General features: G+C 41.1%; 8 protein-coding genes across 8 annotated transcripts in view; 3 read left to right on the top strand and 5 right to left on the bottom strand.

The window, feature by feature from the left end:
- Positions 1-485: 485 nt before the first annotated feature.
- PKNH_0915300 (peptidyl-tRNA hydrolase ICT1, putative) lies at positions 486-1,763 on the bottom strand (the record flags this gene model as incomplete). Its single annotated transcript, XM_002259141.2, has 6 exons — positions 486-566; positions 811-879; positions 977-1,047; positions 1,271-1,326; positions 1,438-1,514; positions 1,656-1,763. The coding sequence occupies 6 exons, from the start codon at positions 1,761-1,763 to the stop codon at positions 486-488; spliced, it is 462 nt and encodes a 153-aa protein (XP_002259177.1).
- A 660-nt stretch (positions 1,764-2,423) lies between these two features.
- On the top strand, positions 2,424-3,983 carry PKNH_0915200 (tyrosine--tRNA ligase, putative; the record flags this gene model as incomplete). Its single annotated transcript, XM_002259140.1, has 1 exon — positions 2,424-3,983. One exon carries the CDS (start codon positions 2,424-2,426, stop codon positions 3,981-3,983), a length of 1,560 nt encoding a protein of 519 aa, XP_002259176.1.
- A 314-nt stretch (positions 3,984-4,297) lies between these two features.
- Positions 4,298-5,374, bottom strand: PKNH_0915100 (conserved Plasmodium protein, unknown function; the record flags this gene model as incomplete). Its single annotated transcript, XM_002259139.1, has 1 exon — positions 4,298-5,374. The coding sequence occupies one exon, from the start codon at positions 5,372-5,374 to the stop codon at positions 4,298-4,300; it is 1,077 nt and encodes a 358-aa protein (XP_002259175.1).
- Positions 5,375-7,715: 2,341 nt separating this feature from the next.
- On the bottom strand, positions 7,716-8,102 carry PKNH_0915000 (conserved protein, unknown function; the record flags this gene model as incomplete). The annotated part of the gene is made up of 1 exon (XM_002259138.1): positions 7,716-8,102. The coding sequence occupies one exon, from the start codon at positions 8,100-8,102 to the stop codon at positions 7,716-7,718; it is 387 nt and encodes a 128-aa protein (XP_002259174.1).
- A 1,867-nt stretch (positions 8,103-9,969) lies between these two features.
- PKNH_0914900 (conserved Plasmodium protein, unknown function) lies at positions 9,970-14,721 on the bottom strand (the record flags this gene model as incomplete). Its single annotated transcript, XM_002259137.1, has 1 exon — positions 9,970-14,721. One exon carries the CDS (start codon positions 14,719-14,721, stop codon positions 9,970-9,972), a length of 4,752 nt encoding a protein of 1,583 aa, XP_002259173.1.
- Positions 14,722-15,454: 733 nt separating this feature from the next.
- PKNH_0914800 (ubiquitin carboxyl-terminal hydrolase UCH54, putative) lies at positions 15,455-16,810 on the bottom strand (the record flags this gene model as incomplete). Its single annotated transcript, XM_002259136.1, has 1 exon — positions 15,455-16,810. One exon carries the CDS (start codon positions 16,808-16,810, stop codon positions 15,455-15,457), a length of 1,356 nt encoding a protein of 451 aa, XP_002259172.1.
- Positions 16,811-18,769: 1,959 nt separating this feature from the next.
- Positions 18,770-22,268, top strand: PKNH_0914700 (conserved Plasmodium membrane protein, unknown function; the record flags this gene model as incomplete). Its single annotated transcript, XM_002259135.1, has 5 exons — positions 18,770-21,344; positions 21,442-21,480; positions 21,668-21,725; positions 21,856-21,965; positions 22,114-22,268. 5 exons carry the CDS (start codon positions 18,770-18,772, stop codon positions 22,266-22,268), a joined length of 2,937 nt encoding a protein of 978 aa, XP_002259171.1.
- A 1,623-nt stretch (positions 22,269-23,891) lies between these two features.
- The window catches only part of PKNH_0914600 (uncharacterized protein), a gene marked incomplete at both ends in the record, with an annotated part of 2,035 nt that continues 1,120 nt past the window's right edge, over positions 23,892-24,806 (top strand). Inside the window, 3 exons of the mRNA XM_002259134.1 lie at positions 23,892-23,946; positions 24,517-24,619; positions 24,768-24,806. The exon at positions 24,768-24,806 is cut by the window's right edge and continues 43 nt beyond it. Coding sequence (XP_002259170.1) covers positions 23,892-23,946; positions 24,517-24,619; positions 24,768-24,806 — 197 coding nt within the window. The remainder of the gene's footprint in view (positions 23,947-24,516; positions 24,620-24,767) is intronic.

Here is a 24,806-nt window from a genome sequence, read left to right as displayed (position 1 = left end):
CTTTTTTCAATGCCCATGTAAATGTGCGCACTTGTATATTTTAAAAAAAATGCCCAAATTTTAAATTTCCCTTTTAAATAATTTTTAAAAAATTATTTAGGCGATTTTATGTGGATTCCGTAAGTTTGGCTAGTTGGATAGCTAGCTAGAAATCCGGACAGAGTTATAAAAAAAAAAAAAAAAAAAAAAAAAAATTTCCTGTTTTTTTCTTTTGCTTTTTTTTTTTTTTTTTTTTTTGCAAAGGTACTCAGCTAAGTGTTAATGTACACACCATCAGATTGGGGGGGGGTTCATATCTTTAGACATTTCTGTGGGATTACTCTTGAATGATTGCCATTTCGGTTATCCGTTTGTCTCATCTTAATGCGGATATAAGTGTTTCATCCTGTTTGGAGTGACCGTTTGTAACTTCTTCTCTACTGGAAGATTACACCAATACGATGGTACAAAAATGGTTGAAAGATTTTGTAAGTGGACAAAGGCGCTCAATCGTAATCACGTTTGTTAAACTTCCTCTCTCTTCGTTTTTTCTTGCCTTCGATTAGGGCATCCTTATACCGTTTTATCTGTTCGTGAAATTCGCGTTGGTGAAAGGTTCTCATGTGGAATGCACACGTAGGTTTAGTGCACACGTTGGGGTGCAGCGTTTGTACATTGACACTCCACTTTGTGTTGAGAAAAAAAAAAAAAGGGAGAAATGGAAGTCCCCCAAAAGGATGATTGCACAAAGGGGGAGCCATAAAAGTGCCACGCTGAACAGGTTAACAGCCCAATGTAGGGGGGGGGGAAGGAAGGTTAGACCTTGCCTACCTGCTCATCTGTCTTTATCAAATGTATAAAATCCTTAACGGATGTGTGCTTGGTTTTCTCTTTGTAATTCTGAAAGAAACACGTATGAACAGATATAATGTACATGGATGGATCGAAAGTACAGAATAAGTGTTCACTAATGAAGGGAAAGGGGGGAGACGCCTACCTCAGCTTCCTCCAGGAGGGCCCTTAATTTATCCGTGCAAATTTTGTAGTTGGATATCTGCGAGGGCGTCTCTGCATGTGTGCAAGGGGATGATTGACGATTGTCGGGAAGGTGAAAAAAAAAAAAAAAAAAAAAAAAGGAAAAAAAGAGAAAAATTAATTAAAAGAGAAAAATTAATTAAAAGAGAAAAATTAATTAAAAGAAAAAAATGGATTAAAAGAAAACTGAGATGGAAGAAGACCTCTACAGGTATTGCAGCAGATTTGCACCTTTTCATCTTTGAGCAACACCTACCTTCACACTCGATGATGAGCTCGTTGTTCTTGTTCAGCTTGTTCTTGTGGATCTTCCTGCATTGGATCAAAGAAGGTATAAGTGGCATATGTTTTGGGAGTAACAATACGTAGACGCCACTTCTTCCCACTTTGCACAACTTTAAATGCCTCCGTTTTTTTCTGTACTTTAAGTTGTCCTTAACCGTGGAGGGGATCCACTTAGCCGTGTCGACGTTAAAGCGAAGCTGCACTTTGCTTTCTGCCTGTCGTTCGGAGGGGGGGGGAGAAAAAAGTGGAAAAAGGGGGCCACCAAAAATAAGTGTAAGAAGAGGGGATTTTTTTTTTTTTCCTTCCTCTGTGAAGGTGGATTAAGGGTGCGCCTCTGTAGAAGATTGTTGACTAACCTTGTTGACGCTCTGTCCCCCTGGGCCCGACGACCGGGCGGTAACTTTCTGAATTTGGCTGAAGGGGATTTCGAACGACAACCCTAGCTTCCTACTTAGGGAGAACATTATTTGAGGGAGTTAGGCTTGCCCATTTTGGAATCCCATCCGATCGGGTGTGGAAGGATGGAATGGAAAAAGGGGGGAAGTAGCGGGTCCAACGAGATCTGTTTATAGTTGTTTCTTCATGCAAGCCACTTAAGCGCAGGTAGAGGTTCATCCCATTCTTGTGGCCATATACTTCAGGTGCGCAAGAAGGATAGGCATTTTAAAAAAAAAAAAAAAAAAAAAAAAAAAAAAAAAAAAAAAATTCACACAGTTGCATGTCACTGCCTGGAATGGCCAATGTGCGCTAGCTCGATTGATCAACCGGGAGTTGACAAAGTTGCGCTAGTTTGATACCCCGGGAAGCCATGAATAAAAAGGCATTACATATTTGAGTGTACATATATGATTGCACATATTTCAGTGCCCGTTCATGTATGAAAATTTGATACTGTACCCCCAGGCATTGGTTTTTCCATTCGCTTTGGGTGTCCTAAATTGTTTACTCTCCAGCGGAGTTCTTGATTCCATGCGAAAGGAAGCCAGGGAATATAGGGGGAGAAGGGTAAGAATAATATTTGGGGGAATATATTGACACCTCATAGAATAGGTGCCTACCCCACACAGCGGGGACTTCACACCCTCTGGACACCATCTCAGCGCTGTGTAAAATGGGTGAAGCAGATGATGGTGGGGTCATCCCTCTACTTGTTGCTTCTCCTCGCCCATGCAGTGCAAACCCAATGCTATAAGTTCCAACCCCACCAGTGCCTGAGCTCAAGCAAGCCTCCCTTTGGGGACAGTCAAACGAAGAAGCATGAAATAAAATCGAAAGCATTGAAGAAGTTGTTCGAACGAAAGTTAATTCACTACGTCAGTGACATAGAAGGTGTCGATAACATATTATATCATAATGAGACGGAATCAAAAAAGGAAAAGAGGAAATCAGTCTACCTAGGAATTGATGTGAATTGCAAGTATCTCCACTTGGGAAATCTTCTGCAGTTAATGATACTGGATATTTTGCGTAATCATAATACGGATATAGTGGTACTGTTGGGAGGGAGCACAACGAAAATTGGGGATCCTTCCTTCCAGCAGGCTGAACGGAGGAAACCTATCCATGAGGAGATTAGCGAGAATGAAGAGAGCATAAAAGGGAACATTATTAGATTGCTTCTGAGGGGGGAAGAGCTTAATGTGGGCACATCCCCAGGGGGAAAATATGATATGGGAGGAAACACCCAAGATGAATTTTCCATCCACAGACCGAACAAAGGGTCACTGACCATTGTAAACAACAGACAGTGGTACAAACAAATGGACTTGGCTGATTTCCTAATACATGGACAATATTTTGCTCTGCACAAAATTTTAAAAAAAGAATGTTTTAAAGACAAATTGAAAGGAAATAATTTAACGCTGAAAGATTTAAACTACCTGATTTTGCAATCATACGATTTTGTTCATTTGTATAAAAAGTACAGGTGCTTTATACAAATAGGGGGATCGGACCAATGGGGTAACATTCAGTCGGGTATAGAACTCTGCCAACACCTGCATAACACGCAGTTGTATGGATTGACTAGCAATTTGTTGCTTCATAAGAACAACACAAAATATAGCAAATCGTTGTTTGAACAGAATAGGAAAATTCCCATCTGGATTGATAAGGAATATACCCCTCCTTTCCTCTTTTGGAACTTCTTACGAAACATTGATGATCAGCAGGTTGATTCTTATATCTCTATGCTCACCGATTTGGATGTCCAGAGTAGGAATCCTTCAAGTGATATTACTTCAGGGGGAGAGGATTACCATGATGATGCCCAGATAAATCGAGCGAAGGAAAAACTGGCCGACTCTGTCACCACATTTGTTTACGGAGCAGAAACTGTATGCACAATTCATACACTAAATAGACTTTTAAAGGAGGACGAATTTTCCGTAATTGATCGGGTCGACCAGCTAAAAGTATTCCCCTTTATCGTAATTAATAAAAATGACATACACAAAAACGACATTAGCATTGTACATATTTTGCGCAAGTTCGAAGTGGCATCAACTAATAAGGAAGCCAAGGAAAAGTTGGCTCAGAGGTGTATCTACCTCAACAGACAACTCATAGATAATGCTAAATACCACTTAAGTATGCCGTCTTCCTTCGTAAAAGCCAAGGATGGAAATTATTATGCCATTTTGGGATTGGGAAGGAAGACCTACTACTCGATAATCGTCCAGTAATAGCAAGTACACAGTACAAGTGACGCGGGCAGTAAAAATAAAATAATAAATGAATAGCTAGCTGTATGAACCGTTCAGGTGAAAAAGAAAAAAAAAAAAAAAAAAAAAAAAAAAAAAAAAAAAAAAAAAAAAAAATTCCATTTAAACACAGCACAGGAAAAATTCCACACTTAAGCAGAGAAGGAGAAAAATCATATACGGATTGGTACTTATCAAATGGAGGAGCACCCCGCAAGATGGAATGAGAAAGGTGTCTTAACGCAGGGTAACCTCTCCGTTGATTTAAAAGCTGCTGGCTTGCTGCGCCCGCCCCGTCAACGGCGTCTCTTCCCAGGTTTGCACATCTTCACGAAGCAACCAAAGACGAAACAGAAGAGGAAGAGGCAAATGATGATGCCAATTGTTATCGTGACGACTTCATTGTAATTTACGTTCCCTGGATCATCCCTTAAATTGGTAGCAGTGGGATGTATGTTGAAGGCAGGGTTTTGGGCCATCTGATTTGCTGACATAAGATTTTGCATACTCATCTGTGGGTATGCGATTGCGTTCGTGGCAAGCTGGATCCCCGGTGTGGGGGGCACTCCTACACTGGCGGGGGGTGGAGCTGGTGCATTTGGAGAAGCCACTGGGGATGTAATGGGGGGCGCTGCCGTTGCTGTGGGGACACTGGGGGGTTGGGGCTGCGCATTAGGGAGAGACACTTGTGCCGCCTGAGTGGGAAGAGCCATAGGGGCAGGTGCGGTGGGGGGAGGAGCACCCGTGGGGGGGATGCCATTGCTCATATTGAATGGATTTTGGAGGTTTGAGTATAAATTTGGAGTGACAATTGGATTGGCTAGCGGAGAGTTATTACTTCCGTCGAGGTCTAGAGAAAAGGGGCCTTGCATGTGTTTATGGACACCACCGAGAATTCCGTCCACGGCTTTGGAGGCGACCAGGGACAAGGTGGGGTTCAATTTGTTGCTCAGTTTGCTCGTCAGCTCGATGTTGGAGCTCTCGACGACCCCCTTGCCGAGCAGTGGAGAATGCCTTTCCTTCTTTGTTATTGTAAATGACTGGAGAGCCACATCCGAAACTCTCCCTTGCTCCTCTTGGGAAAAATCATCATTATGCAATGGTGTAAGTGATTTTTTTTTCTTAATTTTGAACATTCTTTTTTTCCTTCCTTTTTGTCCTCCGGGGGGGATATCCCCCTTTGTGCGGAATTCACCAGGGAGGTTATCATTAGCATACCCATCATCACCATCATCACCATCATCACCATCATCGTGCAGATTGATGTTGGCGCTTTCCTTCATGGACACTACCTGTCCATCTTGTTTTAATTTTTTGTTCGAATTTCCTGTACGCCTCAAATGGGGAACAAAAACTTCTACAGGTTTATTCATGGCAGAAGTAACATGAGCTTCGATAACCCCCCTCCTGCCTGTTAGTTTGTCTGTCTGTTGAAGGCTTTGTATTTGTTAGCATTCCTAGGCTGCTTTCTAAAAAAAAAAAACGGGGGATGGAACTATTGGGACAGTGTTCCAATTTTTAGACTCTATCAAATGTGTGTAGAGGTGAGGTGCTCATGTCGAAGTCACACAACTTGTATTTAGCAACTAACCAATCGCACAACTTGCGCAATAATTAAAATAAAATAAAATAAAATATGTGCACAGGTGTAGATATAGCCAATTATTAAACTTTCCGAAGGATGTCATTTCAGGTGGAGATAACTGAAAAGGGTGTGTACATGGAGAAGGAGGGTTAAAGTGACTGTGATGTTCAATATGGGCAGAACAAATATCAATCCATAGAGATTAAAAATATGCAGTTAAGAGTAGGCATCCTTGAAATATTGTTTGTTGAAGGTGTGGCATCTTATTACCCATTATATGTTTTCACAACAGTGTCTGCATGTGCCACACTGTTTGGTGCACACATCTCCACTCGATAGGACAAGGAAAAAAAAAAAAAAAAAAAAAAATCCACACAATTTAAGTTATATCTAGTATGAAAGAATGTTTTCTTAAGGTGGATCTCCCCCTCTGGGGGTAGGTTACGGAACGATGTATTCGAAGGAAGACGCACTGAGTGTCATCTGTTGGAGTGTGTGCTCGTTGGTGGAGGCAACTCTTTATGCGCACAACAACAGGGAGTCGGAGTAGGGGGACTTAACAGAGCTATTACATAATTCCCCACTCTGATAGTAGTAACTGATCAAAGGGAAAGACGCAGTGACGTGAGAAGAGGCAAATCTTGCCTAATTGCCAAACTCGCCAAAATTTTTAAAAAATAGCAAAACGGACAGAAAAACAATTTTGCACCATTTTGCATGCACAAGTACATTAATTGGGGGCAACCTAAAGACCCGTAAAAAAATTGTCCTCCACTCCCCGACAGAGTGTCAACACTGCCTCGCGACACGCGGGGTGGCATAACGGGGCATTTGCAACTCCCATCACACGATGTGTTAACTTGTGTCAACTCGTGTTAACTTCTGCTAATTCATGTTATATCTCCTTTTTATATTTCATCTGTGTGATCAGCCCTCCCCCCCATTACTTCCAAAATGAATGTATGCACGCGCGGATGCCTTTGAAATCGACGTTCATTGACAACCTTTGATCGCCATCCGCAGGGGCACATAACATATCCGCTCAGACAATCAGAAAGTATGTTGTCCATTTCGCATATGTCCTTTTTGGAATCTCCATTTTTTTTTTTTTTTTTTTTTTTTTTTTTTTTTTTTATAAGCGGACGGGCTAATCATTATGCTACTAACCTTTCAAGGAGTCAACTGGACAGGGGGGAAAAATGACGCGTCACTAATGGGGCTATCTCGCACATGACCTGACCACACTTGTACTCCTCAGAATAATTTAACTGATCACCACGTAATGACAAATGTAGAGGCCAGTCTGCATTTCCCAAATGTGTCTTTTCTATTTGCTGAGTTTGGCCTATTTTTCTCTCATCCTAAGTGCCACATGTTTGGTAACCATTTCGTCGTGCAACCTGTGTGAGCCCTTACGACACAGGAAAAAGGCAGACACAGGGTTCATACCTTTGTGTGACATTAATTAATGCTTTAATGTAGTTAAGAAAGTTAAAAAAAAAAAAAAAAAGAAAAAAAAAAAAAGAGGTAATTTCTCCCCTCAGTGAGTATTCACGTACAGGGGGAAAAAAGGCTAACATGCAAGCACACACACGGTTAAAAATAAAAAAGGAAGTATCTCTAATGAGCGCGCAAAAAGGTTCATGCAAAAGCGGTTACAGAAAATTGCTACTCCAAATTATTATGCAACCACGCCGGGGGGTGTCACCCCTCAGCTAATGTGAGGTTTTTTCTCTTTATCATTGCTTTGGAGAAGATCACCAAATCAACTTCTTCCCTATTTTCCTTGTGTCTGACTGAAAACATTCCATGTATTCTTCACTGCTGGCTCCAACCATTGCACAATTGAACGCAGGGACGATGTCAACTGTTCTTCTTTACATCAACTTGGCACACAACCACTTAGCGTCATTTCATCTTTTTGCGCATTTTTGTGTGATCATCAAAAAATGGGGGGCAAAATGAAAAGTTATGTACATACATATGCATATGCCAAAGAAAAAAAAAAAAAAAAAAAAAAAAATTCCGTGGAAAGTATATGAACATGTGCAGGTAAAAATGGAGCATTCTTCCTCGTGTCTGTTCCACTTATTAACAGATTATTTTCGGCGTTCTGTCGAAGGGTCAGTTCACAATGTCTTCAACTTCTTCACAATTTTGTTAACTTTGTCGTTTAGAGGATTAACGATATAATTGTTGATGTACAGAGTAACATTGTTCTGACTGTTGACCTTGCTTACTTTCTCGTATATAACGTTAAGGTAGTTAAATTTGGGAATAATTAAAACCACGTAAAGGGACAAGTGGATGAGGCACCATATGAAACTGCTAATCTTGTAAATTAATGCTCCTATGGATGGAGTCACAATATTCTCAAAAACAACAAAAAAATAAACATATTTTAAGTAGTACTCCACCATTTCATATTTTTTATTCTTCCATCCATGGAAGGAAAGTCCAACGGGTAGTAAATACCCGACCACAAAAATAATCAATTTAAAGAGAGCTCCAAACATGTTTGGGGTAGTTAACAGGAAGTGGGGAGTAAAGATAAAGAGTTTATCTGACTGAAGTGGGACACAAATGGTTGGAAAGAGTGGTACCCTGAAAAAAAAAAGGGAGGCGAACTAACGTATGGGGTTATAAATTGCGTCAAACGGGAGGATGATCTGTAAGGGAGAGGGAAAATAATTTTGTTCTTTGTTCTTCGTTCTTGCGCAGAAAAAAAAAAAAAAAAAAAAAAAAAAAAAAAAAAAAAAAAAGGGGGGGGCCAGGGAGGGACAAAAACATGCATAAAAAAAGGATACGCATATGCACGAGCGTTATTGTATGTTTTTTTTTTTTTACATTCTTACTCTTTACCTAGCCTGCCTATCTTCAACAGAAAAAAAACGGTAAAAAATGGCAAAACTCGGAGTAAAGCGCGCTTTCGTGTTTGTTCTTAGCGGATGCAGAAACTCTCGGGGGGTTTCTTCCAGGATAAATGTTTTGCTCCTTTGGTATATTATTCGTAGCACTATTTTTTTGCGCCAATTCGACGTAAATTTGGAGGCAAATTTGGAGGTGAAATTTTTTCCAATTTCATGACCGTTTTTTTTTTTTTTCTCCCTCGGCTAACTGCTTGAACGGAAAAAAGTGCACTGTAAAAATGGGGTTTCCCGCGCGACGCCTTGCGAAGTTGAGGAAATACTCAGTACTTTTCCATGCGTCGGATAACGCGATGCGGGGTGAAGAAAAATCCGGGTGTCGCCAAGAACTATTGACGATTTCGGGAACGGCAAAATGCTACAACGAGATGATCAAAGTCAGTGCTCCGTCAGTCGGTCGGTCAGTCGCGCAGGGTTGGTTTGTTTACCAACAGGGGTACTTCAGATAAGCATACGTAAAGGAAGAAGTCCATATATATATATATATGTTCACTTCCGCGGATGTAGTTTTTTATGAGCACCAAAAAAATCGCTGAGCCCTTCGCGCGGAAACGTACAAATGAGGCGAACATTGCAAACATTGCAAAACCTTGCAAAGCCTTGCAAAACATTGGAAAACGTTGGAAAACATTGCGTTTATTGAAAATTTTTGGAAGACCTACTTTTTTTTCCTTTTTTACTCACCGTTCACTCGAATCGCGTACTTAAACGAAGCGGATTAATCCTCTTAGATATGCGCCCTGCCTTCGCCTGTGCCAACTTTGTGGGACCTCGGCACATCAACATGTACTTGCTGGAGGAGGGGAAAAAAACGCCTGAACGGTTCATAAAAAAAGCTAAAAAAATATGAACAAAAAAAAAAAAAAAAAAAAAAAACTTCAAATGTGTATGTACCCAGTGATGGGAGGGTAAGGTGAAAAGGATGGCTACCCCATTCATATGGAAGTCTATCCGATGGTACATACACGTTTTTATTTTTCACTTTTTGCCTTCATCTTAACGGTAATGTTTGCACCATTTGCGAGGACAGCCAGTTTGGACTCCACCTTTGGGGGGGGACCATTATCAGATTGGACGCGCCAAAGCAGGTGACATCTCCTTCAAGTTAGCATCGCAACTGGACATACTGTTTTTCTATTTTATCTGTTTCCTTTTTAACATGTGTTCCCTCCTGTGTGTGCGAACCTAAGTATGCGTCATCCCCAAGTGGGGGGACCATTCCATGGTGCTCTGCACGCACCGCTAGGGTGCGGAGGCTATTTATAAAGCAAAAAAGGGTAGACGCAGTTGGGCAGGTGCACAATTTGGCATCCGAATTCACGTTGAAGTTGAAAAAAAACGGATGTGTCTTTGTTAGAGGGAAAGGTGGTATCATAACCCACGCGGTTAATGGTAAATAGATTGAAGATCAAACAGCTGGTTGAGTAAACGGCTGCGACATCACACAGGTGCAGCGCTACGCCGAGTAACGTGTGTGGATATAATTGAGTACGAATGGGAAAGACGTACGCACGAGGTTTAGCGACGCGTAGTACCGGGCGAGCAGTCCCAAATCCCGCGTCTCCCTAAGGCGCTTGAAAAAGTTTTGGCACAAGTATGTCGGTTTTGCCTCCAGGTTCCGCGAAAGGAGACTCCTCTCTACATACATAGAATAATCGAAGAAGCGCGTCCAGTACTTATCCTTCTTTAAAAACAAAAGAAAAGTTAAAAGGTTCAAGGCTTTTATATCAAAGGGATTATTGTGTAGAATTTCAATAACTTTTTTTTCTGACTTGTTCAGGTGATTTTCACACAAAAAATAAAAAACGCTAGAATTGTAGAGGACAACGGAAAGAGGGAAATAACTACAACAGGGAGTAGAAATGTCTTGTATGAGTAACATTTTGCGTAGTACTATTTTGCATTGGATAAAATCTTTTCGTAAAAAATGATAAACAAATAACTCGTTGTACAAAAATGGATTTTTATTATCAAGGTGCATTGCTTCGAAAAATATGCCCCTCAAAAAAGTTGTTGACTCGATGAGCAGTTTTTCTTTCCTCCTTTTCTCATTCCCGCGTTTCTCTCTTTCGTGATTTAAGTCTAACTGGAGCTTCTTCAGTACACAGGAGCAGTACACTAAGTAGGGGGACAAGCTAAACGGTTTTAACTGCAGACAATGGTGAAAAATCTTCTTTTTCTCTCTGGAATTAAGGGTACTCCCCTTTGGTGAAGAGCAGAGTATGTGGAGGATGTATACATACGCCAGGAAGAAGTTCCCCTTTGCACTTACACACTTTTTAAGATAAAGAAGTGCCTGGTCGTAGTCTTCCTTCAGAAGTGCAATAACACCATGTAGGTAGTAGTCAAGGTGGTCCCTCATGTACCCATAATGTTGTTTTCCACCTTGGTTGTACTGTATGGCTTTGCACGAAGTATGGCTTGTCCGCGCATTGTACAGTTGGAGAAGACGCTCAGTTTTCTCCTGGCTAGTATATACAACGCTATGCATACTTGTTATTGACGTTACGAACAGAAGGATGATATCCTCTTCTTCCAACGCATTTTCTCTCCGCAAGGCATACTCACTTAAATAGTATGCATTCACAAAATCGAAATGTTTGTGACAGAACCAGATGATGTGTAGGAGATCTGGTAGGGTTAGTTTTTCAATTCGCGCCGATTTTCCAGACCAGAACGGATGGTCCACACAATACATAGACGTAGACTGCTTTCCAACTGCAGGAACGATTTCTTCGTAACATATTGGTCTGTCCTCTTTTCTTGAAAATACATCCACAGGACAAACATCAATAAGCTTCAATCTCATTCCTATCCTCCGTGCCGTTTTCAATGCGCCCTTATTTGATGGTGCGTTCCCTCCCCATATCATAGCCCTCTTTATTAACCACTTGGAAGTAGAGCTAAAATACACACGAAAGAGACAAACGAAAAAATCATCGTAGTGGGGAAGTACGACCCTGTGAGAAGATACGAAGTGCCCATTTCGAAGGAGAAAATTAAAATGAACCAGAAATTGCTTCTGCGACAGGTCCTCTACTTCGTGTCCACCCATAAAAGTTTCACTCCGTAAACTGTACCTCCCCATGATATTCATTTCTCTCCCTCCGAGTAGCTCATCACTCTCGCTGGTATCTCCCCTGAGGAAGTTACTAGCATTTAGGTGAATCATCCTATTTACATCTGTACCCATTTGGAGCAGTCTCCCGGGGTGGGAAATTCCCCCATGGTGAGAACTCTCGTTCTGTTTTGTCTCTACCCCTTGGTAGGATTTCCTTATGTTTATATTCCCTTGCGCATGCATGTGATGGCGGGGGATACTGAGGAGAACTTCCCCAGGTTGACGGTGATCACGCCAGAGAGGCGCCTGTTGGGGGTACCCCCTTCCCTTCCGCTTTCCCACAGCTGAATTTCTCATCCGCTCGATTTGCTCACTTGGACAAGGCGAGGTCGCTTTCCAGGCGTTGGAGAATTGAATGCAATTACGCTTAGTATTGGAAAAGTGATCATAGATGTAGCTATCATTCGATATCCATTCCCCCTTTACGTGGTCACTGGTGGAAAGGGCATGAGAACCCTCATGGACAACTCCTTCTCTGCAGAAGGGAGGCGGGCGCAACGATCTCACCGGTCCTACACAGCTCTTATGTCTGTTCCTGTGTGATGGGTACCCAAACGTTACATCGTCCTTCCGCGTGTGTGTGTAATCATTTGGGTTCTGTATGAACCCCACATCGGAACCAACTTTGCAAAAGTAAAAGTTAAGTATTCTTCCCAAGCTGCAATTCATCTGGACGAATTTGAGTGTCGTGATCTCCTCTCTCCTTTTCAATTGACCCGTCCCTATCAGTTTGTCCAGACAGACAAGAATGAATGCTTGTATGTCTCCAATACCGGTATGAGATGCACCTGTTACTGCTTCTGGGCGTAGCCGTGTGTGCAAACTAGGGATAGATTTCCCCATGTGGTGAAGTACCACCTTCAAGTACTCCACCGCGCTGAGCCTATACATCAGTAGCTTCTCGTATAGCTTGCCCCAGAGGAAGTGAACGAGCCATGCGTCGATTCCGTTGATTGGTCTAATTGAACTATCTGTGGTAGTTGCTCCATGTACCTCCCGAATGCGTGTAACGCTTAAGAGGTACTCCCAACAAAGGGCATACCTTTTCAATTTCATTAATGCCATCACATAAAGGTAAGTTAAGTAAAAATCATTGAGTGGATATTCTTGTCTGTACAGCTGAACAATTATTTCGTACTTTTTCTCCATATAGAGTGAAGAAAAATGTATTTTCCTTGCAGATGCCCATTTTTTCAACCAGCTTAATTCACCAATGGGTTCTTTTTTCTTCTTCATTCGGTTATTGTCCTCTCCAACTAGTTTCATCTCTACATTTCTCTTCAATGTATGTCTCAATCTTTCTTTTCCTATGTTTAAGCATTTACTACTAACCATCCTTTCAAGGTGCCCAGGGTCATAACTCCTTTGGTTTAACCCTTCCAAGATCTCCATTTTTATCTGTTTTTTTTCTTCTCCTCTTTTTGCGTTCATGAGATTTTGGAAGCCAGTCAACTCCTCCCTCTGCTCTGCACAGTTTGACGCTACAATGGAGGAGGCATAATCCCTATGGTGTCTAACATGGGATGGATGAAGAACAGTGGGAGTAGGGAGGGGAGCACCTAGCCTGCATACTTTGGCTGTCTTCGAATTTGCGCTCTGTTCTGAGAGCCTCTCCACAATAGGAGAACTTTCATTGAAACTTCTTTTCTTCATCAAGTGGAAGGCATGAGGTGTAGCACCCTTTACAAGGATATGTGCTCTTATATGAGGATTTCGAAATCCTTCATGAAAACCACTCATAATAGGACAAGCCGAAAGATTCCTACCAGTGGAGGGATTCAAGGCCCGGTTACAAGTAGTATATGAGTGATCCATTTTTCCATCATCGGATAACTCCGCTGGAAAAACAGTTGGCTCTCCCTTCAAGTGGGCCCCGTTACACCTCCTAGCGTACTTCCTCTTTTGCTCCTTAAAACGGAATATTTTCTTCCTTCTACAAAGTTGTATGATTTCATCAAAAATAGCAGTAGCGTCGTTCTGTAGCTCCATCTTGTGTGGTTTCTTCCGGTCTGGTGAAGTTGTCTCGGGGAATTTATTTTTTTTTTCATTTATTTTATTTTTTTTTTTTTTTCTGAACTGGTCAGGTAAAAATTTCGAAAAGGACATATGGCTATCTTCGCTGGAGGAGTAATTGTACAAGCGGAAGAAGGAGTTGAGGGAGAATGGATATGTGGAGCCCGTCCGTTTTTTTTTCACTCTTTCTGTGACTCCCCCCACGTGGTGACTTCCTTTTCTTTTCGCAGTAGACAATATATTCTCTCTTTTTTTTTTTTTCACACCACGCGTGGATAGTTTTCCCCTCGAAAAGGGAGCCTCATTTGGTTTGGAGCATTCAGCACCAATGTCACAGCGTTGTCGACGTTGATCTTCGTTCGCTGGGGTTGTTCTGTCTTTACGTAGGGAGGTTGTACAGGCATACCCCCCCGGGGGAAGGTAAAACTGAAGAAGGTTATCCTGTAGATGGCTGTACGCCAAATGGTGAAAGATGGCATCCTCATCATCTTCATATGTAATCCTTCGTTCTGTTAAATTAGATTCCTTTTCAAGGTTTGCATAGGGTCTATCTGGGAAGACACGATTTTTATTTGCACAATATTTGGAGGCACCCGTTTGGATACCCCTCATTGGTGTTTTCTCTTTCGCCACTTTAATCTTCCTTCTCTTCCCCTTCCGGAAGGATTTCCCGAAATAAATATCCCTACGCAACTGCTCATCCAAATTGGTAAAGCGCAAAAATAACTTATCGAAAATAAATCTTACGGATGAGCAAGACCGTTTATCACATGTGAAGTTCTCATTTCGGATTAGTGTGTAGAGGTAGGAGTGTTCCAGGGCATCATGTTTAGAATGGGGGGTATTGAAGTTGTTGTAACATACAAGGGTTGCTTCGTTGGAATCTCTGCGCGATTTTTTCTCTTCCCAATCGTCTTCAAAAGTGCAAAAGAAATTTATGTCATCCTCTTCGCATAGGAAACTGAGGTATGCCAATTTGGCTTGTTCTATTCCATTCTTTTTCCTCTTTTGAATTCTCTGTTTTTTTTTTTTTTTTTTCTTTTTCAACTTCTTTCCAGTGTGGCGATTCATCATTTTGAAAGGCGTGAAGTTCTTCTCAGGATGTGCACCTGTTGGTACCAATACTAAGTTGTTCAATTTGCCCTACTCGTGTCACTCTGGATGGAGGGAGGAAGGGCAATACTGAACGTGTCCATAAGCAGGTGGACGAACTTCCCGGTGGGTATAAGCTCCACCCCGAGTGTGTATATCCCCTTTTTTTGGGAGAATCAAACTAGACATAACCTCTAATTTACGCACGATTCTTTTGTGCAGTGGTTTCAGTTGAACGTTTCCCATGGGGCGCTTTCCTCAGGTGTCATGTCTCTCACTTTCAATTAGAAAAGAAAAGACTCACCTATATGAGGGTATATGTTCACGAATTGGTTTTCTTAAAAAGGAGGATTATGTCTGCACACATGTACATGTGCGTGTGCACACGGTGGTAGAGAGACCCCTAGCGAAGTATCAGGAAAGGGGGGGGAAAAAAGGCAAAAAGAGGATACAAACGGAAAACCGCTAACGATGCCAAAATGGAGAGAAAAAAAAAAAAAAAAAAAAAGAAACGCGTAGCCTCACCACGCACAACATCTCGCGGAGAAAAATGATATTTTTTTTTTTTTTTTTTTTTTTTTCGTTTTTTTCACCCTTCGGGGTGTGTCATCAAAAGTGTGAAAGTGCATAGTAGACGCATCTGCGGGATGACCGCGTGTGGTATGTGCGCAATGTAGGTTCGTCGTGATAGATCGGGTACGATTCCGCTATATCTCTACGCGGAGCCCCGACTATGCTTCTGTTTCTGCATCTGTTTCTCGTAGGCCTCCTTCAAAATGTTATGCTTCGCCATGAGATTCAAGGAGGACATGACAAAAGGGTAGAAATTGAAAAATTTGAAAGTGAGTTCCTTGTTCCAGGATAGTTTCAACTGTATTTGTTCCTGCAAAAGTGAGTGGAGGAAGTTAATTTCTCCGGTTGATTTTTGAGCAATAAGAAGTAGTTCTGAAATATCATCTGGGAGTTCCTCTATGGTTGGTATGCTAGGGTAGTTAAAATCTTCTTCATTTATATTGTCGTTTAAATCGACATCTTCCTTTCCCAAGGTACTTAACTTAATGTTTACTCTCTTTTTTACAATTCTATGTATGTTACAAAATTCATTAATAATATGTTCCTTGTCTTTTACTACAGCCAGAATGTTGAATCGTCCATCTCCTCCTTCACCACCTTCTCCCTTAGCACTAGCGTTGCATATGTCGGTGATTTCTTTCTTTATGTGTTCTTTGGCGAGATCAATCCAACTACGATTCTCGTTTGCGCCATTCATCTGTCCAACTAAAACGGGCCCCTCCTGTAGCCCATCGAGCATGTACACACTTCCACCAAACTGTATGTACGAAACGAAGTGGAAAGAATCATTCATTTTTCCCTTCTCATCGTGCAGGTTCTCCTTCTCTATATATATGGGAGGTTTGTACGAATTGTGTATGTTACGAAGGAAGTTACAGTTCGAAAGAGTGAGTCCCTTCATGGAGCTATCAAAGCTGTTGCTAAAGGATTTTATATTTTTTATTTCTTCATTCAGCTCCACCTCCTTGTTAAGGACAATGGATAGGATGGCTTGTGTGGCACATGCATTTGGAATCACCTGTTTTGCAAAAAAAAGATCATCCGGTACACTGTGCTCGACAAATTTATTCCTATTGTAATTCTTATCGATGTTAAAAAGAAAAATTATCCCATAAATATTGTTCTCGTTTTTTATTAGTTTGTTGTATTTTACATCTGTCCCTACGGTACTGCTGTACAATCCCTTTTGTGCGCCTTCCTTATGAGAAGACATTTCCCCAGTGGTACCTTCAACCGCGTTGCCCTCCTCCATGGGAGGCATGGCCCACTCCTCCTTCACCTTCTTCTCCTTCTCACTTCGATACTCATCCACACTCAGAACATTTTCTACAGTTACCACATCCCTATTACAAATGTAATCATCGAAAAAATCTAGATCGTACACATCTTCCACGGAGAGGTTCTTCGCCCCCATCCGACTTAACATATCATTGAAAATGCATGGGTTGCTCTCGATTAGGCACCATTCACTCAAGCTGTCGTTACTGCTTCTCTGCATGGTTCGTGAGAATAAGCAGCGTGTAAAAAAAAAAAAAAAAAAAAAAAATTCGAATGGGGCGAAGAGAGGAGATTGTATATTACCTGACACCTACGTTAATGTATTGACGCTCTGATATGTCGTTTGTCTTCCCTTGTTCTATCCTCTGTGCTCCTTTCTCCGCGTTGATACACAACTTGTCGGCAAACCACCTCTCTCCTCTTAATTTGCGCAGATTGGATGGCTTCCTAACCCGCTCCTAACGCAACTTGCCAGGGGGAACACACGATGTGCTCACGATTCGCTGACGACGCAGTCACAGTTGTACACAAGCACACAGAGGAAATTATCCTTAACAGGCCGAATGCGCCAAATTAGCGAATTATCTCCTAATCCCACTAACCTCCTAGGGGAAATAAAAACTTTGCAGGGTCAAAGGGGTTTGGGCAAAACGCACAGTGACTGCACATTCACAGCGTGTAATAAAAAAAACGCACACGAATATGAGCAGGGTGGTAACATGTGGGGAACTACTAAGAGAATCCCTATTCGAACAATCAAATGGTGTATTCAGAAAAAAAAAAAAAAAAAAAAAATATATATATATATATATTCCCCTTCCTTTGGGATGGTTATAATGCGGTCTCTATTGAGGGTGGGTGGGCCTGCCATGGCTCATGTCACGAGATTGGAGAGTGTGCCTATTCGGGTGTAAATGCGCGTATATATGTGCATGTACATGTGCGTGTACATGTGCGTTTACATGTGCGTGTATATGTGCGGGTAAATGGACCCACCCAGTTCGGCTATACGTTCTTGTTTGCCTCCCTCGCGTGCTCTCACGGGGGGGGGGATTCTAGGGAGCGAAACCAAACGCAACAGAACTGGAGTTCGCAGGTGCATCAAATGAGCGGCTCGTCCCGCGCGTAAGCACGCATACTACATACATACGTACATGCTTAAATACATGTACCTTGGTATGCGCACTGCCTGAATACACGTAGGTACATTTTTCCCCCTTCAAATGGATCCTCCCCACAGCTTGCCTTTTCGTGTCATGTGCTCACATAGCTATTTTTTTTTTTTTTTTTTTTTTTTTTTTTTTTTTTTTTTTTCCATTTCTCCAGAGTCACTTGTTCATTCCCCCACTGACCCACCAGCTCCAATCGACCTGAGGCTTGTCTACACAAAGTACAGTCCCACCGAGGTAGATTCAAAGGGACACAAAAAATAAATAAATAAATATATAAATAAATATACAAATAAATATATAAATAAATAAATAAAGTGTTAGCGGTTGACATGTAGCAACACACAAGAGGGGGAAAAAAAAAAAAAAAAATTATACCAACCAAACAGAGGAAACGAAGCGAAGCATCAAGTTGTACACTCAAAGGAAGCATTAGCGATGGTCTCAGAAAACCAAGGATAGCGAATTTCTCTCCCCAAGTGGTCATTCTTCTTCCCAGTTTTAAATAGCCAGAGGGGAAATCCCAATCGTGCAGTAGGCACATAGGAGAAGAAAAAAAAAAAAAAAAAAAAAAAAAAAAAAGGAATATTTTTTGAATTGTAGTATTCACGCACCCGTCCGAGCGACACAGGCGCTTGAAGGCGACACGATGAATTGAGAGAAGCGAAGCAAAGAGGGGTGAAAAAGCGGCCAAATTGGCAAACTGATGAATTGGAAAAGTGGAAGAGAGAAGGTGCCGCGCCGGTAAAAATGGTACGATTGTGGGGTCTTGCTTGAATCAACAGGTACAGGTGGGCACCCCTCCACAAGCGCACGCACATTCTACACACACAGATACAGAGACACACAAGTTCGTATTGCTACCCGAACGTTGGATCCACTGAAGGTGCGGCTGTGAGAGTGTCCTCGTTGCAAAGGGTAGGGTCAATCCTCACTGTCCAACAGACAAGCCCCACCCATCCTCAGGCCAACCCTGCCATCCATCCCTACGGTCCCAAAGGAAGAGCACCATGTCGGAGTATCAGATATCCAGTGTGTATTTCTCGCGAAAGAACAAACTGCTACTGCTGATATGTGTCTTCTTCTTCTCCTGCTCAACACATATATTTAAAAATGTGTTTCCCTTCCTGTTTATGCTAACTGGAGTGCGCAACGAAATCGATCTTGATAATGTGGTTCATCAGGAGGGAGGGTTACCCGCAAGGAAAGATGAAGTCGGAAGTACAACTAAGGGAGAAGGTAAAAATTCGGATATGTCTGGAGAGTTCGATTCGTTTGAAGAGTTCGATGTAATTTCCTTGAGTAATGATTCTCCCGGGGGGAGCCCCCTCCCCCCACCTGTCACTGTCTCTCACGAATCCATGCACAGCTCCACCTACTTCCAAACCAAGGATGGAAACAGTCAGTCCATCTATCTCTACAGTAACATCCTTTCACTCATCTATTGTAGTTCTCTGGTAACGTATATTTTCATTCTGATATTCGATCTGGGAAAAAAGAATTACGTTGTAAACACCTTCTACATCGTGAACTTGGTTTCTCACTTTATCATATTTATCCTTCTGAGTGATATTCAAATGAGGAATACAGATTTGCGTGTAGTCACCAGGGACGTGGACACGAGCATGTCGACAAGGGGAATGCCTCCCGTTGGTAAGTTATGGTCAGGAGGCTATCCAGGAACGGAGAGAATAATTTCTCCAAATGATATATTAGCAAAAAGGAGGGACATCAACTTTTACTTTAAGAGGAACGTGCAGGATAGGCTGAAGGCATGGGAGTTCCTCAGCGTGGGGTTCTTCCAGAGAAGTGTCGTGGAGTTTATTCTAACAGATGTGAGAACGGCTAGCAGCGAAGTGAATAGTGGGAAAGAAGATAAAAATAATAATGACAAAGACGTAGCGTATACATACGAAAGGAAGTACTTGAAGTTCTTGTACCTGTTCATTATTATCAGCTCCATATGCAGTGGATACATAAAAATATACCAGAAGAGGATCATGTACTGTATTTTTTACGTAAACATTGGAGTAATCACATCTTTGCTCATCCTAATGAACAGTCTATTTAAGTTGTTTGCTCATTCCCTGAACTACGTAGTTACAAGCAACAACTCTAAAACGGATATTAGCGACTACATCATTCTCTTCCTAGTTATAGATATGTTTGGTCTCTTAATGATGCTGATATTTACGTACAGGTGGTTTTATCAAAAGAACCTGTGGGTTAATATGCATACCATTTTCTACAACTACAAATATGTGTGCTTCTATCACAAGGAGACTTACTATCTGTACTCCCTCGACAAGCAGATAGATAATATTCTGGTACACATCGATATGTGTGGGGATGAAAATATTAAAATTACCTTCTGTGCATATATGAATTTGAAGAAATCCATTTTTTATGATTACCTATGCCTTAACAAGTTTAGGAAGAACAAACTTCGCATTCTGGAAATTGCAGATGATAATCTTCAGGTGAAGAGTACCTACAAGATGGTGGATCCTCCCATGGAAACGGATACACCCAACCGACAACTCCATCATCCTAGCCAAGTGGAACAACATGGTACCCCACCCTTAACACCCACTACTCCCTTTACTAGGAAGAAAAATCACAGCTATACCATGAAGCCATACAAAATATGCATAGAACCTTTGAATAGCTTAGCCAATTTACAACCCAACGGGGAGGAGGGCACATTAGCGGATGGATACTTGGCGAGTAGCCATTTGACGGATAGCCGATATACCAATGAGAAAAATAAAGACCATCTACAAATGAACGCTGATGTTGTGGATGAGGGAGATGTGAAAACAGGGACGAATGGGGAGATTACTAAATGTGTAAAGAAACAGAAGAGGAGATTATCCAAGGGGGATTCTGTTCACTTCCTGGATCAACAGGAGGGGCAAGAGCCTTACGCGCGAGTAGAAAAATACACAGATATACCCCATGAATATACTACCCAGGAACGATCGTATGAGGGGATAAAAGTGAACGGAGAAAATGGAGCAAACGATGTGGAGAGTAAGAAACTCTACATGGAAGAAGACGTAGAAACTGAAGAAAGAGAAGAACAGAAGAGGAATATTTTATTCATCCCAAATTACGATGATGAATGTAACAGAAATGTAGACTACAGCGATGAGTGGGAGTTGTTCGACGACAAAGACGATATGAACACCAGGGATAGTGCGGGGGGTTCCTTTCTCAGTAGAGCAGAAGAAAAGGACAGCCATGTGAAGAAGAAACTTTTGAATATCTATCAAGGGATTAAAAAATTCAGCTCCTCTTTCACATTTTATTTTTTCTTCTTCATTTTTATCTATGCCTTTTTGTTGTCTATTATGCATATTTTTATTAACTACTTTTTTTATATTTATCTGTTTGTTTTTAACATTAACATTTATGTGTCTAATGTATACACCATTATCATGACATTCGTTTCGCTTATCGCTATTCCTTTTTCCGGATACATTGTTGATAATATAGGATCCTTCTTGTCCCTCCTGCTGTGCTCGTCGTCTTTCATCTTGGTGGCCATATCGGGATCCATATACTGCTACAAGTTTAACCTCAGTAAGGAGCGGATTGAAGCAGAGAGTGGCGTGCCCATGCATCCCTTTTTCCCACCATCACTGATAAAGTCACTTGTACCTTCATTCCCCACTTTCAGATTCGGAAGCCCTCGCCTTTCTCTTCTTCAACCTCATAGGTTAAAAAAAAAAAAAAAAAAAAAAGAAAAAAAAAAGCAAATCGAGAAGTGTAGAATTAGTCTGTCTTTGATGGCAAACATGGCGAAAATCCCTTTGGTGGGAGGCATTCCTTTTTGATAACAAGCGCCTTCTTCAAATGGAATTTTTTTTTTTTTTTTTTTTTTTTTTCCCCTTTTCCCCGAACAGGTATCAGCGAGTCTATCATCCCGACGGTTATCATTTCCCAGATCCCCACTCATCTGTGGTATGTTCGGATGGAAGCGTTTTTACAGGAAAATAACTTCCGCGTGGCCACCTACTTTCCATGTTCTCCCATATATCACCTTTACACCTCATCACATTTGCCTTTTTCACCCCGCTCCAACATTATTTAGCGTGAAGAATAATGAAGATATCACTTCAGCCTTTGCCTTTTTCGAGTTAGTTACGATGATTATTATAAGTTTGAACAATTACGTTTTTGGTTGTTTCTTAATTAAAGAAGGTAGGGTCAACATTCTACAAGGGGCCATTCTGCAGATGCCCCCCCTCGCTTTCTCCTTGGGCGGAATAATTGTGTGTAGGCATATGTGTAAATGAATATATACACATATGGCATATGCACGTACATGATTCCCCCACCTTTCTCGCAGAATACCTAAAGGGTTTGTATGTACTTTTTTTTTTCGTCATCCTGGTGATCAGCCTTATCCTTCTTTTAATTGTCACCATTTACATCAAGAAGAAGCGGAGCGTGCGTGCGTACAAGAGCCCACGGAACGCCGACCTCGCACAGCCTCTCCTCTGAGGCAACCACGCAAAACCAAGCTAACCACGACCACGATGGACTCATTGCATGCGCACCACATTTCCTCCGCATGAGTTTTTATTTTAGTTATCCTTTATTTTAATTCACTATATCCTTTTGTTTCTTTTTTCTACCCGATTACATCATCGCAAATTTTAAAGATTCATGCTTTTTTTTTTTTTTTTTTTTAACACATTGTAGTATGAACAGTTCTTTTTTTTTTATTCCCTTTTTTGTTTCTCTGTGTAAAAATGCTTAACCAAATTAGCTTCCTCATCATGCGCAGTGAGAAATGGTACCCCTCAGGTTGTGTCTTTTATAACCTCTTTTATCTGAGTTCCTCGAAAATTTAAATGAAAATGGAAAGTGAGGAAGCGACGCTTTTGGAAAAAGTACTGCGTATGATATTTTGTTTGTCCCATTCTCTAGTCCACTTTCCCGGTTTTAGTTCCTTTTTGCGAATCGTCCAATTCGGCTACAAGACAAGCTCTCCTCTTACGAAGTGACAAAGTCAAAATGTTTGCAATTCCTCTGTTGAGGTCTACATTCTTACACAAGTAAACAAATATATTCATCCATGGGAATGCTACATCTTGCGCCATCGTCGGGTATCTGGGTACCCCTTTTTGGCTGGGTGCCCTATGAAATCCTCAAGCATGCAGAAATGAAAAAAAAAAAAAAAAAAAAAAAAAAAAAAAACGGCAAATGGCAAACGGCAAAACAGGGGTACGGAATCTGTGTGGGAGCTACTTAAAGCTGCGTGTAAGCACAACTTCGCCAAAATCGAACAAGCAACACAACGGCGCTTTGGAAAAAGAAGAAAAAAAAAAAAAAAAAGAGGAACAGTTACATGCCCTGCGACTTACAAATATTTTAAAACCTTTCCTTTCCCCTCCTCTTGCAACAACTGTTTAGACAGAATTTTACGTTTAATGATGACTGTTGCGGCGAGCAGGTAGCCAAAAAAAAAAAAAAAAAAAAAAAAAAAAAAGAGAGAAAAAATATATATGAACAAGTCAGGCGAAAATGCTTCAAATGGACATGTTTAAATGGGGAGTGTGTAAAATCTACGTACAAAATCGCGGCAAGCATGGCCAAATGGACAAATAATGCACATGAATGGATCAGTTGAAAAACAGCTAAAGTGGACACAAAAAAAAAAAAAAAAAAAAAAAAAAAAAAAAAAAAATCGTACGAAAAATCATACGAACAAATTGTACCCACAAAATTCACAACATAAAAAATGATATACAAAATGCTACCCCCACATTTGCATTAAAAAAAAAAAAAAAAAAAAAAAAAAGCTGATAGTTAAGCAGAACAAAACGTAGAAATTGGATCCTTAAAAATTGACAAATAAATTTAATTGTACTTCAAAAACTCATCTTTTGGGTGATAAAAATTGTGTGTTCCCTCGAAAAAGGGAAACTTGCGTATAAATATGTGTAAATATAAATATACATACATATATATGTACACACAGTTTTTTACAAGTGCGCGCGCTTCAACTAGCCAAACTGCAAAACCCTCCACGCCATTAGGAATAAACTGCTTGCGCTTATTTCCGCCATCCTCTGAGGAACCACACGAACGCGAAAGGAACGGAGAAAGTTGTTTTTCAAAATGTCATATAACAAGAATTATGGAGGACAGTTCATGGGCCTTCGTCCAACGGGAAGTAAGGGGGGGAGACCGCAACGGCATTCTTCGTTGAACACATTCGGTTCAAACGATTATCGCACTTGTACCCATGTGCAACCATATGTACCTGCATATGTATATATGCATATGTACACAAACCCAACAAAAATATGTGTCTGGAGGAGGAGCGCGCTCTTATGGCCTACTGTAGACGGAGCATGCGCAGAAATCATATGGGCCAGTTACACATCATAGTAACGGAGATGTTGATGACAGGTAGCATGTTTCCGTCCCTATCTCTTTCTTCAAAAAATTGTGAAGATGCGCGTCCTTTGAAAATTTACGTAGAGGTGTATCCCCTCTAGTAGTACTTATACAGAATGTTTAGCCACTCAATTTGGTATAGTTTCCAAAGGTGATTCAGTTTAGCTCCCCTAGCCTCCTCCTCCAGCAGAAGATAGTTATACACATCCCATTATGGTTGACATTGCACACAGTGACGATTTAAAGTGGCACTTGGTGTAATTTGTGGAGGATGTTGGCAATCTTGTTCCCAATTTTATAAATACATTTTTCTCCCTTCCCCCTGACTCCCTCCTCAATTTAGATAAAAATGAGAACAAGATGACACAAGAAGACTTAAGGAAGATATTTAAAAAAGAGGAAAGGAAGGATGCGTATAAAGTTATTTTCACCCTTTCAGAATTGAGGTATCTTATAAGAAAATTTGAAATGATGCAGAGATGAAGAGAGGGTGTTTTGTTCCCAACTGGTATTTCCTATATTATAACCCTCTTTTCCGTGACCTCACTTTTTTTTTTTTTTTTTTTTTTTTTTTTTTTTTTTTTTCTTCCAAAGGGGAGTAAACTTACCAGAGGTGGAGAATGGGGATATTTA

The sequence above is a fragment of the Plasmodium knowlesi genome (genome assembly GCF_000006355.2).
Source record: "Plasmodium knowlesi strain H genome assembly, chromosome: 9".
Classification (NCBI taxonomy): Eukaryota; Apicomplexa; class Aconoidasida; order Haemosporida; family Plasmodiidae; genus Plasmodium; species Plasmodium knowlesi.
The sequence above is the reverse complement of the archived record's forward strand: the minus strand, read 5'-3'. Positions and strand labels throughout refer to the sequence as shown.